Source organism: Patiria miniata, unplaced genomic scaffold (assembly GCF_015706575.1).
Source record: "Patiria miniata isolate m_02_andy unplaced genomic scaffold, ASM1570657v1 HiC_scaffold_20, whole genome shotgun sequence".
NCBI lineage: Eukaryota > Metazoa > Echinodermata > Asteroidea > Valvatida > Asterinidae > Patiria > Patiria miniata.
In genome coordinates this window covers 24,154,261-24,167,467 of record NW_024037059.1, presented here as the reverse complement: position 1 = coordinate 24,167,467, position 13,207 = coordinate 24,154,261, and the positions used below count along the sequence as shown (strand labels likewise).

The window sequence follows — 13,207 nt, the reverse complement described above, 5'->3', positions numbered from 1 at the left end:
GAAGGTGTAAAAAAAAAATGATAATATTGATGCTGTCTTTATCAGTGAATATTGATCTTGTAGAATTTTGGCCATTTTGGATGAATAATAGGCAAACCCATACTAGTTACCGTCACCCAGTTTTATTCTGCTTAATGCAAATCTTAAGAAAAAAATGGATCAGCAGTTGAGGATGGAAATGTTTTTACAACTAAGTAAGTTAATTATGTATTGATGCAGGAATTTCAAAGAGTGTTTTGCTGTTTCTTACTTGCCACCACATAATACACATCTGTTTGTGGCGTCTTATTTGCAGGAATGTTGCTTATGTAATCTTCGTGGAGGCGCTCTCAAGCAAACCACAAATGGGCGTTGGGCACATATTGTGTGTGCTATGGCTATTCCTGAAGTGACATTTGAAGATGTACAAGCTAGAGAGCCCATTAACATAGACAAAATATCCCCTGCAAGATTAAAACTGGTAAGGCATGTTCAGAAAATCGACCAGATAAAGATAAGGAAATCAATCTAGATCCTTGTTTTTGTCCCTTTAAATGTTTTTGCTGTAATTTTCAGAAATTGATGGAGGGGGTTAGTATTTTATAGCAAATATTTTTACACTGACCTGTTTAAAGTTTTGTGTTCATAGATGCTGGAAAGATCAATAAAAAAAAACGCTCTTGTTGTCTGGTTCTGTGTTGACCCTACTTCAGATGAAACAGAGCAATAGATATGGACTGGTCAGAAAAAAAATCAAGAAAAGAAATGCTCTTGTTGTTTGATTCCGTGACCACTTTTCTTGAAAATGACAGCACACCAGGTGCCATGATTTCACAGGATGCTTGAGACCATTATTCACTTACAGTCAAGTAAGAAATTTCAGAATAATTTTTTTAGTTTTGTTTTTTATGTTTGCAAATGTTGTATAATACCTTTAACTTCCATTCATAAATACCTAAGACAGTTTACCCATTCCTATTGGTCGAGAGCCCGTCATGTGACCGGTCTTAAATGGTTGATAAAACACCGGCTGGCTGGTTTTAAACACTTTTCCGATGTCACATGAGTCTGTATTTCAAAGAGTCCTTAATTCACACAATACCGGCACCCATGCATTGTGCACCACATTTCACGCATAAAAGGAGAATTTTAGTTCCACTCGCGCGAGGTACATACCATAGACATAGCTAGAGGGGCGTTTCACAAAACGTGAAGTAAAATTGTTGTACAAAATCGTTGGAAATTTGTAATTTTGACTTGTTTTGACTTTTTGATTGAAAGTGTGAATGGAAATAAATATGTGCATGGATTCATGAATTTTCTTGTTGGTCCAGAAATGTTTCTTCTGTCGGCCATTCATCAAGATGGGTAGCAAGTTTGGCGGCTTAATCCAATGTTCAGTGGGTAGATGTGCCTTGGCATTCCATGTAACGTGTGCTCAAGCAGCAGGAGTGGTAATGGAACCTTGTGACTGGCCATTTGCAGTGTATGCTACTTGCCTCAGACACCCATACTCAGACAAGATGAGGGACAATGTAAGAGTTCAGGAAACAATCATTATAATTGTACACTCACCATAGACCCCTCTCATAGACAGCCACCTTGCCTACGTCAATTACAAATGTGTATTCAACGACATCAGGTGCGTGCAGTACAAACACAAATTTCTTTGAAATACTGCACAGCCGATGCATGTCACGGAAATTTGACACCCACTTTGCCGATGCATGTGACAATCTGTAGGCAGTGACGTCATTTGAGAGGGGTCTATTTGTGTATTGACTAGAGAGATCATGACAGCTAACAATAACTCAAATATTTTTAAGTAATAGAAAAGCAGAAGGTGACAAATCAGAGGGATTAGCTTAATGCAGTGTTGCCAATATGAATATGGTAAGAGTGTTGTATTACCTCACATGAGTAGGGCACAACAGTAAGTAGAACAGTTCATACTGATCCTTCACATCAAGCATAAGTATTGACAGTGAATGTCAGCAAACTACAATTATTGATGCCGTAATGTTTATTTTACTTGTGATTTGACATGAACAATTTGACATTGTTTTCTGATACTAGCCTCGTGATTACCCACTGAAGGACATCTGTGTTGGCCAGACAGTCATAGCCAAACATAAGAACAGTCGATACTACAAGGCAGAGGTGATTGCAGATTACCAACAGGCCTTCTACCATGTGAAGTTTGATGATGGCTCATACAGCGACAATCTTTATCCTCATGATATTGAGGTGAGTTGAGTTTTGAACAGAAGAGGCAAGAAAAATAGTAGGAATTGTAATTGTAATATTGATGATATGTGTGTACATGTATTTGATTGAATCAATGTAATGTTTGAGACATTGAGAAGACTTTAACCATTCATTGGTAGTGTTTCTAGACATAGCTTGGTACTTGTGTTACTGAATGTAAGAACTAAGTAAGGAGATGTATCCAGGAGTATTATTCTTATCTCACTGACAGTTACTGTTCTCAGAAAATGGGCAAATCGTCAGTGGGATCTAATATTAAAGTAAAACAACACAGAACAAGACCAGCAAGCCTGTAAACAAAATTGTATTCAATGGATTCAGATTGGCTATTGACTGGAAGTCTATTCCTGCATTTGGTCTGCACAATGAGCTGGATTCCTTGGCATTACAGGGCACATAATCACAAGAGGCCCCCTTCATTGGCCAAACCATTGTGCATGCTGTCCTATAAAGCAACTGCCCTGTGACACATTATGTGAACAAAAGCTAGCACACTGCTTTTGCCATTGAAAGCGTCCTTGATAGAATGTACAGCGTGCCAGGATCAGTTTTACGACTGCCCGGCTTCTCTTACAGGGTCCATGAAATAAATTTGTTTGAGGAACACATTTTGTGCAACTGTCTTTTAATACTCCTCTTAAATGTATGAAAACTATTTAACATTTTATCACCCTGGTTTTTAAGCCAACAGGGGCATATTGCGATAGCGTATTCCTTCTGTGTGTTTACATGTATGAGTGAGTTTGTTTCTGCATTCAATAGGGGACGTTGAACAGTAGAGGACAATAGGGTCCCCAATTCCCGAAGGTCCCCAGTTTGGCGACCGTGTACAACTATATGGGAGGTCTTCTAAAAAGTTACAAACAAAAAAGGGACAATAGGTGTCTGTGCCGCCCGCTGGTAGCACATGGCTGGGTCCCCGATTGCAGGCAAATACACACTTGGGTGAGCTTGTCTTACATACGCAGTGTGGACTTCCGAACAAAAGACGTCCACATAATGTAGGTAGCAGCGACGAAGTGTGGACTTACCCCACGTCCACACAGTGTTTCCCCATTTCTGGAAAACAGGTTTAGAGGCATTTTTGGGTTAGGTTTATCTGTAGCAGAATGAAGAGAAACACTAAAGGGAATCATTGAAAAAAAATTGGGTTGTAAGAGTTTTCACAGTTTGAGAAAAATGAGTTTTTCCAGTGGTGTTCCTTAACTACACGAAAAGAAAGGAAAGTCCACACTAGGTATGTGAAACAAGTCTGGGTGTGTTTATGGTGTAAATCGAGGACACACACGTGCAACATCATCAATGAATTGAGGACAGGAACCAGATCAAGGATGACCTCGATTACAAAACGTTTACAAAACAAATGAGAGCTGTTACAAAAAAGTTGAGAGTATAAACAAAGGAAAAGGGAAGAGGAACAATAGAAAATCCTCGATTTACACCAGAATACATGGTACCCTGTGGAGACATGGGTATAATAGGGAACAAAAGATAAGTCTTCACAGGGCAATTTTCTATTATACAGATATTGAGTGGATCAGCGTGGAATGGGAGGAATATTATCGCAAGGTAAAATCTGGACTTTGCCTCGTGAACTGGAAAAGTCCAGATTTTACCGAGCGATAATATTCCTCCCATTTCACAATTTAAAGCCACTCAATATTTGTTTTATATAACTGACAATAGATCCTTGTCATTTGATATATTTGAGCTTTTATTTCAATACAAAAGTGGTGAAAAATGTATTTCTCTCTTCCAAACCACCCCTTCACGAAAATGTTTGAACCCAACGCTGTAGCGCTGGCTACAATACGCGCTACGCGCAACGTTGAACGCGCACACCAGCATGCATTTGCACACAAATACTGGTCATGGAACAAGAATGATCCTATAACTGTTCAATAGTATTTCCCATTCCCCATGGGCGGATAGTACTTTTTGAGCCCGGGCGTGAATGGTAGTAATAACGAATGACACGTGATGTGAGTTCCACCAATTAAATGACAAGGATCTGTAAGTCGGATATAAAGGTGAAAAGGTGAATACTGTACATCTCCACAAGGTTATCACAAAATAGATATATGTGTATATGTATTTTAATTCAGGATTTCAGAACAAATACATTGCAGTGCTATGGTATGAAGGTACATGAAACTGGTCAGCACTCTGTAAGTGGCAGTGTAAGTAATGCAGGTTGGTTATTACAAAGCTGAATGTTTTCATGCAAAGCAGACAATATTTCTGAGATTGTGTTTCTACTGTTTCTGTATGTAGAGTCATGACTGCATGAGAAATGGCCCTCCAAGTGAAGGTGATGCAGTTACAGTGCGTTGGACAGATGGTCTCGTCTATAGAGGCACCTTTGTCAAAAGCTACATGGTTCAGATGTATGATGTAGAGTTTGAAGATGGTTCTGTATTGAGAGTCAAACGTGAAGACCTTTACTCACAAGAAGAACCCCTTCCAAAGAAAGTGACTACAAAACTGGTTAGTTCAAATCCTCTCACTCATGTAAGGTCTTAGCTGCTCCATATTTTTCTCAGGACCGGGTGGCTTGTGCTTTGGTTTCCTTTCTGTCTAGATTTTGTTGCACTAATTTTTTTTCTGTCGATGTTAGAAGCAAGGATGGACTAGTAGGCACTGTGCCGAGGGCTTAGGAACATTTTAGGCCTATGGAAATCAAGGGCCTATAAAACTTGGAGGGCTCCAGAAAAACCAAAGGCACCTTTAACACAATGCGGCATCAAAAACCAGACCAAAAGAAAGAAAGCGGGCCTAAGGGTGCAACCCTGCAAAAAAAATCCCATAGACACTAGTGCTAAATGCGCATACTTCAAAATTCTTTTAAAAATACTCAGAACTCTCACAGGTATTCAAGCTGCACAGAAAAATGATGATCAATGTGTCATCTTTCATTTTCTTTTCATTTTTAGTGGGTTGACCATTGACTTTTCGAGATATTCTCACCCAAAGAAGACGACCCCTATTTTCCCCAAAGCGGAAAAGTAGCCATCTTGAAAAACGATCCCTCCACAACATGGCAAAATAGCGCCATTTTCGAGCCCAATAGCATCCAAAATGCTCAGAATTGGAAGCCCCAAGTCTGGGCCAGAGGTTCATTACCATATCTCGTCAATTCCCCAATTTTATGGCACTCAAAACTCTCTAATATAGAATATTTTGAGGGTATAACTTTGATTCATGAGCTTGGCGTACGGATTTTTGGCCTATTTACAGGCATGCACCCCTAATTTCATGGCTCTACTAATCACACAATTCAGCACTCACCATCACCAGCCTGTGCTAACCATCTTGCAAATAATTATGTGCTAACCATGCTAGCAAATAATTATGAGCTAACCATGCTAGCAAATAATTATGTGCTAACCATGCTAGCAAATAATTATGAGCTAACCATACTAGCAAATAATTATGTGCTAACCATGCCAGCAAATAATTATGAGCTAACCATGCTAGCAAATAATTATGAGCTAACCATGCCAGCAAATAATTATGAGCTAACCATGCCAGCAAATAATTATGTGCTAACCATGCTAGCAAATAATTATTAGCTAACCATGCTAGCAAATAATTATTAGCTAACCATGCTAGCAAATAATTATTAGCTAACCATGCTAGCAAATAATTATTAGCTAACCATGCTAGCAAATAATTATGTGCTAACCATGCTAGCAAATAATTATGTGCTAACCATGCTAGCAAATAATTATGAGCTAACCATGCTAGCAAATAATTATGAGCTAACCATGCTAGCAAATAATTATGTGCTAACCATGCTAGTAAATAATTATGTGCTAACCATGCTAGCAAATAATTATGAGCTAACCATGCTAGCAAATAATTATGAGCTAACCATGCTAGCAAATAATTATGTGCTAACCATGCCAGCAAATAATTATGAGCTAACCATGCTAGCAAATAATTATGAGCTAACCATGCCAGCAAATAATTATGAGCTAACCATGCCAGCAAATAATTATGTGCTAACCATGCTAGCAAATAATTATTAGCTAACCATGCTAGCAAATAATTATTAGCTAACCATGCTAGCAAATAATTATTAGCTAACCATGCTAGCAAATAATTATTAGCTAACCATGCTGGCAAATAATTATTAGCTAACCGTGCTAGCTAGTAATTATTTGTTAGCATGGTTAGCTAATAATTATTTGCTAGCATGGTTAGCTAATAATTATTTGCTAGCATGGTTAGCTAATAATTATTTGCTAGCATGGTTAGCACAAAATTACTTACTAGCATGGTAAGCACATAATTATTTGCTAGCATGATTAGCACATAATTATTTGCTAGCATGGTTAGCACATAATAATTTGCTAGCATGGTTAGCACATAATTATGTGCTAACCATGCTAGCAAATAATTATGTGCTAACCATGCATACAGTACATGTTACTGCTACAGTACATGTTAGCAGGGATTTTTCACTAATAGAGCGTGTAAGTTGACCCTGAGAACATTCAAGAGTTTACAAGAAACCAAACTTCCGGGCACCTCGAGCTTCAACTTGTAAAACGAGTAGTTTTCTTGAAATAGTTTGTTTTGACACTGTTCTTTTCATTTCAGTTTGCAAAATGTGAATGATACATCAAATTAGGGAAAAGGAGAGCGAAAAAATGTGAAACGTTGCTGCATAATGTAGCCGGACTTATGTACAGATTGAAATTGACCAAGTTCTGTACTTTTGGCTGGTACCCGTTATTGTTTTATGCGTAGATTACCAACATCCCACTAGTGCTTTATAACGAGCGCTACGGTATGTTGTGCTTTGGAACTCTTGCTGGACTCTATAATTCACTCCCATTTTTCTGAGTTTTTTATGAGTTTTTCCTTTTGTTTTTTAATATCCAATGGTGACTCTTACCAATAAAATAAAAAGATTAAAACCAAGAAAAAAAATGGTGTCCACGTGACACAGTCGCACATTGTTTGATTCACTGATAACCCAACTCTGTAAGTGCGTTACTTCTATGGGAATTACAGGGCAGGGTACCAGCCACAAATCTTTTGATTCCAGTTTGCCATGCCGGCGATGATCATGCAAGTGTAATTAATCGGCCATTTTTATTGGGCAACTGAAAATGAAATTCTGGCAACCAGATTTCAAACACCCCTGCCCGAAGGGCAATTACATTTTAAAAAATTTTGCGAGGCCTGAATGTACATGTACATACATGTACGTTCACGTCTGCACACGTCAGTGCCAGAGTATGCAGATGCCGTACAGGGATTTGGAGGGGGGGGGGGGAGGGGTTTCCTCATCCCGATAATGAGCCAATCACGTTGCAACCTGATGCTCAGGTGAAACATTTTTTTCTGTGTTTCTTCAATAATTTAGACAACAGGCATGTAGTTTTCATATATCGTCAAATTCCTTTTGAATTTATCATCCATACGTATGGCCGTTTCGTGATTCAGATCTTCATAAAAACAAGGTATTATAGAAAACAAAATCAACCACACGTAAAAGTCCTATACCTGGCGGCTCGGAGGTGCCCGGAAATTCAATCGTGACCTTGGCTTATGCGCGAGACTTACATGGTCTATAGCAAGCGGAGCCATGAAATTGGGCACTTATCTCTACATTGGTAATTTCAGCATAATGAAAGGTCCGCAACAGAGCTTTTAAGAGATCAGTGACCAAACCTTAAAATGTATTTTTCAAATCTTAGCATCCATCATGTGGTTATGTTAAAAGAGATGACATTATACAAATATTGAATGCTTCGAGTGGTGTAGTAAAACTAGCCTCCCGAGGTGATCCATGGACATTCTATTTTCCCGAGGCGAAGCCGAGGGAAAATAGAATGGTCCATGAATCACCGAGGGAGGCTAGTTTTACTTCACCACGAGATAAAGCATTCAATATTTGTTTTATAACACTTCACCTACAGATTCTGCTTGATTTTAATATTTTACATTATTTAAATCTGAACACAGTTGAAATAAACTTCAATTTCAATACAAAATTGGTGGGAAATGTATTTCTCTCTTAAAAACTAACCCTTCACGAAATGTTTGAACCCAAGTCTGCGGCGTGCTCTCTTTGGAATAATACGCGCTACGCACAACGCGCAACGCACACACCAGCATGCATTTGCACACAAATACCGCGCCGTGGAAATAGTACTTTGGTTGCTAATGGTATAGTACTTTGGTTGCTATGCGCATAGTACTTTTGGCCGTGCACAGAAAGATAGCAAAATTAGAAAGTAACATGTGACTCGCTCTCGGCCAATCAAGACACAGAATCTGTGGGTGAGGTGTTATAATTGTAAATATAATCACTGCAGAAACACTTTTCAAAATGTATCCGTCAGTAACAGGTTCTGTACGTTTACAGTGTTGTAATGATAATGGGAAGCCATGCTTGAGTCTTTTGCAGATGGTTGTAGACATAGGATGGGCCAAAATATGTGGACATTAAACAGACTCATTCTTTATATCAGGCTTCCAGCGGTAAAAATAAATCAGCATATTGGATGCTTTTGTAAAATGTACCCAGGTTGACAGCAATTGTCACTAAAAGTACCCGGATTGTGGACAATATTACTTTTGATATTTCCCGACGCGCCCTTATCCAGGCATTTCTGCTGGTTCCTGCATGACCAAGAGCGTAGAAACTCACAGTTGTCAACCACTCATCAGAGCGTAGCGCGCGATACCATCAAACATGGACGCCCATGCAGCGTGTAGCGCACAGCACACAGCAGGCCAGGTATACGCGCACTGATGTCAATTATCACAATGGCAGCTTCAAATAGTTTGACGAAATAGGAGAAATAAAGACAGTGTCTTGAAATGTATTTCTTGTGAATCAAGTCAGCCTGATATAGATAATATTAACATTGGATGGCTTTTTTTCGGGGGATACAAGAATATATTGCACTCGCTATGACAATATTGCACTCGTCTTCAACTCGTGCAATATCATAGCTCGTGCGATATATTCTTGTATCCCCTCAAAGCCATCCAATATTATGTAATTAATGTCAACATAAAAGTGAGTTATTGTCCACACATATTTCATCTAAACACTGGCTGTCTTTGTTAACTCAAGTAAATGTGATTAGTTGAATAATGTCATACATCACAGTGTTTCCCTTTCTGTCCAGCACAGCTGTCCATAAGTGGTGGCCTTATTGAGGAGAAAGAATGTCCCTACAACATTGTGTACTATCCAGTCAGGGTTGTGTGCTATCCAGTCAGGGGTGTGTGCTATCCAGTCAGGGGTGTGTGCTATCCAGTCAGGGGTGTGTGCTATCCAGTCAGGGGTGTGTGCTATCCAGTCAGGGGTGTGTGCTATCCAGTCAGGGGTGTGTGCTATCCAGTCAGGGGTGTGTGCTATCCAGTCAGCATAAAGAGATCACTGGGTTTACAGCAGGGAGAAACAAACATCTTTTAGTGTTCCACAGATGCCTGGGTGCAACCACTTTACATTCATGCATTCACTTGGTCAAAATCACTGATTTGAGATTTGATATCGCAACAAGTGTGATTTGTTCGATGCCAATTAGATACAGTAAACTCCGGCTAAACCGGCACTCTCGGGACCCGAGGATTTGTGACGACTTACGTGAATGCCGATATCTGCTGTAAGTTGTCATTTTGCCGACTTACATGAATGGTCTTTTGCACACATGATTCATTGCACTAATTGGCTTTGATTTACCCTGGATTATCTCCTTAATGCTTGAGTTAAATCCAGCAAATTAATCCTCGAATTGTGCCATCACGTTTGGGTATGATAGTGGAGACCATGATACATGTACGTGCACAGTAACGAATTGAATACTCAAATTGTGCCATCACGTTTGGGGTATGATAGTGGAGACCATGATACATGTACGTGCACAGTAACGAATTGAATACTCGAATTGTGCCATCACGTTTGGGGTATGATAGTGGAGACCATGAAACATGTACGTGCACAGTAACGAATTGAATACTTGAATTGTGCCATCACGTTTGGGGTATGATAGTGGAGACCATGATACATGTACGTGCACAGTAACGAATTGAATACTCGAATTGTGCCATCACGTTTGGGTATGATAGTGGAGACCATGATACATGTACGTGCACAGTAACGAATTGAATACTCGAATTGTGCCATCACGTTTGGGGTATGATAGTGGAGACCATGATACATGTACGTGCACAGTAACGAATTGAATACTCAAATTGTGCCATCACGTTTGGGTATGATAGTGGAGACCATGATACATGTACGTGCACAGTAACGAATTGAATACTCGAATTGTGCCATCACGTTTGGGGTATGATAGTGGAGACCATGATACATATGTACGTGCACAGTAACAAATTAAATGCGTGGGTGGTCCGGTGTATACCACACACGCATTGACTGCAGCAGTAGTCATTCAATAAGACAACCCCCAAAATGGACAGAGCGCATGCGTACAGCCTAGAGGGGTATGCTCACGATGCATATGTGATGTATGCAGTAGGACACCCTTTTTCGACACCGATGCATGCAGTGATCACGGACCGTGCGAAACCACTTTTCACTCGACACTTGACACTTTTCCAACCGCAGTACGGGAAGTCGATGCCAATGCGTGATTTATTGAATGCCGACTTACACAAAGTATTTTGTAATGCTTTTATGGAAAGGGGACCGAGAATAACACGACAACTTGAGCGAAATGGCGACTCATAAAAGCTGACTTAGAAGTACAAAATGCAATGGAAATGCATTACAATCGGGACTTAAGTCAGACGGCCGACTTGAGCGATTTGACGAGTTGTACGATGTCGGTTTAGCCGGAGTTTACTGTATGTTTAGTTATTTATTTCATTGGTTTTTCGCGGCATCTTAATACATTTTATAAATACATTTTTTGTAGTCTACTGCTTCGGACATGCGGCATGAGAATTTCTGGGAAAACAAGATAGTGAAGGAACGTCATCGTCATGTGTACAGCCTGTATGCTTCAAGTGGATCTGAACCCGAGGACAAAACATCCATTAATACAAGAGACAAGGCAGCAAACAGTAGAAGTACTCATGGCATGCCTAACAAGGCAATGCAGGAGGTTATCCTGGCACACCATAGTGAACATACTGAAGAGATCCTAGACCAATCACAGGCAGTGATTGATGGAGTAAGACCAGATAGAACACAGGACAACCTTACCGAAGCGCTCATTCCAGACACAGCACAAGCACAGGCAGATATGTCCCAGATTGAAGTCTTCCCTCAAGAGATGAAAGGAGATTGCAATATTGAAGCATGATGTGTATGGACGGACAGTTGCAGTGGCATCACATGGTATGTGTGTGCCCAATTCACAATCAGATATTCTCTTGCAATTTTTATTGAACGATTGCTCAACCAGTAAATGTAGTTCAAAGTGGTTTCAAATACATCAGTTTTCAGTGAATTTGTTCATTTTAGAATGTTATTTAGGTATTAGTTATTTATTATAAAAGTTGTTAACTCTCATTAGTAACACTTGTACATATGCATTATGTATATAGTGAGAAAGAGGGAAAGGTAATATCATTTGGTGTGTATCTAAGTTTTTTGTTAACATCAAACCTTTTACACACATCTGCATGCATGCTTGATGTCAATTATATTTATATATATATCTCATCCTTAAAATGTGTGTTTAATAAGGTAGACAAAGTTGATTTATTACATGTATGCATTATGCCATTCTTCCCAAATAATTGCTTCCAAAGTGAAGTACAAACAAACCATTCGTATTATAACGTCTGCGTCAATAAATTGCTTTTAATACTCCATGCCATACTGCATGGTTGACCATTTCTCACAGCTTATACGCAGCACCAATGAACTTCCTTTTCGCTTACTGGGAACCTTAAGAAATAGAAAGGAACTATAATATATTATTATTTATATCAGGCTTCCAGCGGTAAAAATAAATCAGGTTATTGTATGCTTTTGTAAAACGTACCCGGATGACAGCAATATTGTCAGTAAAAGTACCCAGATTGCAGACAATATTACTTTGGATATTGTCCGGCGCGCCCTTATCCAGGCATTTTCGCTGGTTTCCGTAAGATCAAGAGCGTAGAAACTCACAGTTTTCAACCAGTCAACAGAGCGTAGCACGCGGTACGATCAAACACGGACGCCCGCGCAGCACGAAGCGTGCAGCGTGCAGCAGGCCAGGTATACGCACATTGTTGTCCATAATCACAATGACAGCTTCAAATAGATTGCGGACAATATTACTTTTGATATTGTCCGGTGTGCCCTTATCATAATTTCTCCTAGGAGAAATTATGACAGTGTCTTGTATTTCTTGAGAATCAAGTCAGCCTGATATAAATAATAATAATAATATGGGATGGCTTTTTGTCGGGGGAAACAAGAATATATAGCACTCGCTATGACAACATATTCTTGTATCCACCTCAAAGCCATCCAATATATAATAATTTTAGTGGGTTTTGTTGGTGTTCACAGTGAAAGGATCAACATAAATTGAAATTAACAACAATATGATAATTTGAACTTTTCAAGGCATGGGTTCTTTCAAAGAAGTTATTAATATATAACAATAGCATTCTGAGCAGGTATTTTTGTACAAGTTGGATCTGTCAATTTTCAATAGAACAAATCAGCAAGAGAGTTTTGTTTAATTTGGCATAATTTTGAAATGTCACATCACAGAACATAGCTTCACTTTACTGATGAAACTGCAGTGACGTTTAGTGTGTCAAAACCTTCAGGAATGCAGATCAAGCTTTTTATATGAGCATGAAGTGATGGTCAAGAGTCTGTGTACTTGAACAAGGTGCATGATTTCAATTGATTGTATAAAAAGAATAGTGTTTTTGAGAATGAATTATTTCTTGAATAATATTCTGAGTCCATTGTTCTTGTGCTTGAAACCTTGCTTTGAGAGACCCACTTGACTTGAAT

General features: G+C 39.2%; 1 protein-coding gene across 2 annotated transcripts in view; it reads left to right on the top strand.

The window, feature by feature from the left end:
* Positions 1-13,176, top strand: part of LOC119728265 (lysine-specific demethylase 4C-like) — a 48,163-nt gene extending 34,987 nt beyond the window's left edge. The window contains exons 14-18 of one of the 2 annotated variants that reach the window (XM_038200430.1): positions 296-460; positions 1,314-1,514; positions 2,056-2,226; positions 4,522-4,734; positions 11,157-13,176. In XM_038200430.1, coding sequence (XP_038056358.1) covers positions 296-460; positions 1,314-1,514; positions 2,056-2,226; positions 4,522-4,734; positions 11,157-11,546 — 1,140 coding nt within the window. In that variant the 3' untranslated portion in view covers positions 11,547-13,176. The remainder of the gene's footprint in view (positions 1-295; positions 461-1,313; positions 1,515-2,055; positions 2,227-4,521; positions 4,735-11,156) is intronic. The other variant, XM_038200431.1, reaches the window with a different exon arrangement.
* Positions 13,177-13,207: the final 31 nt, after the last annotated feature.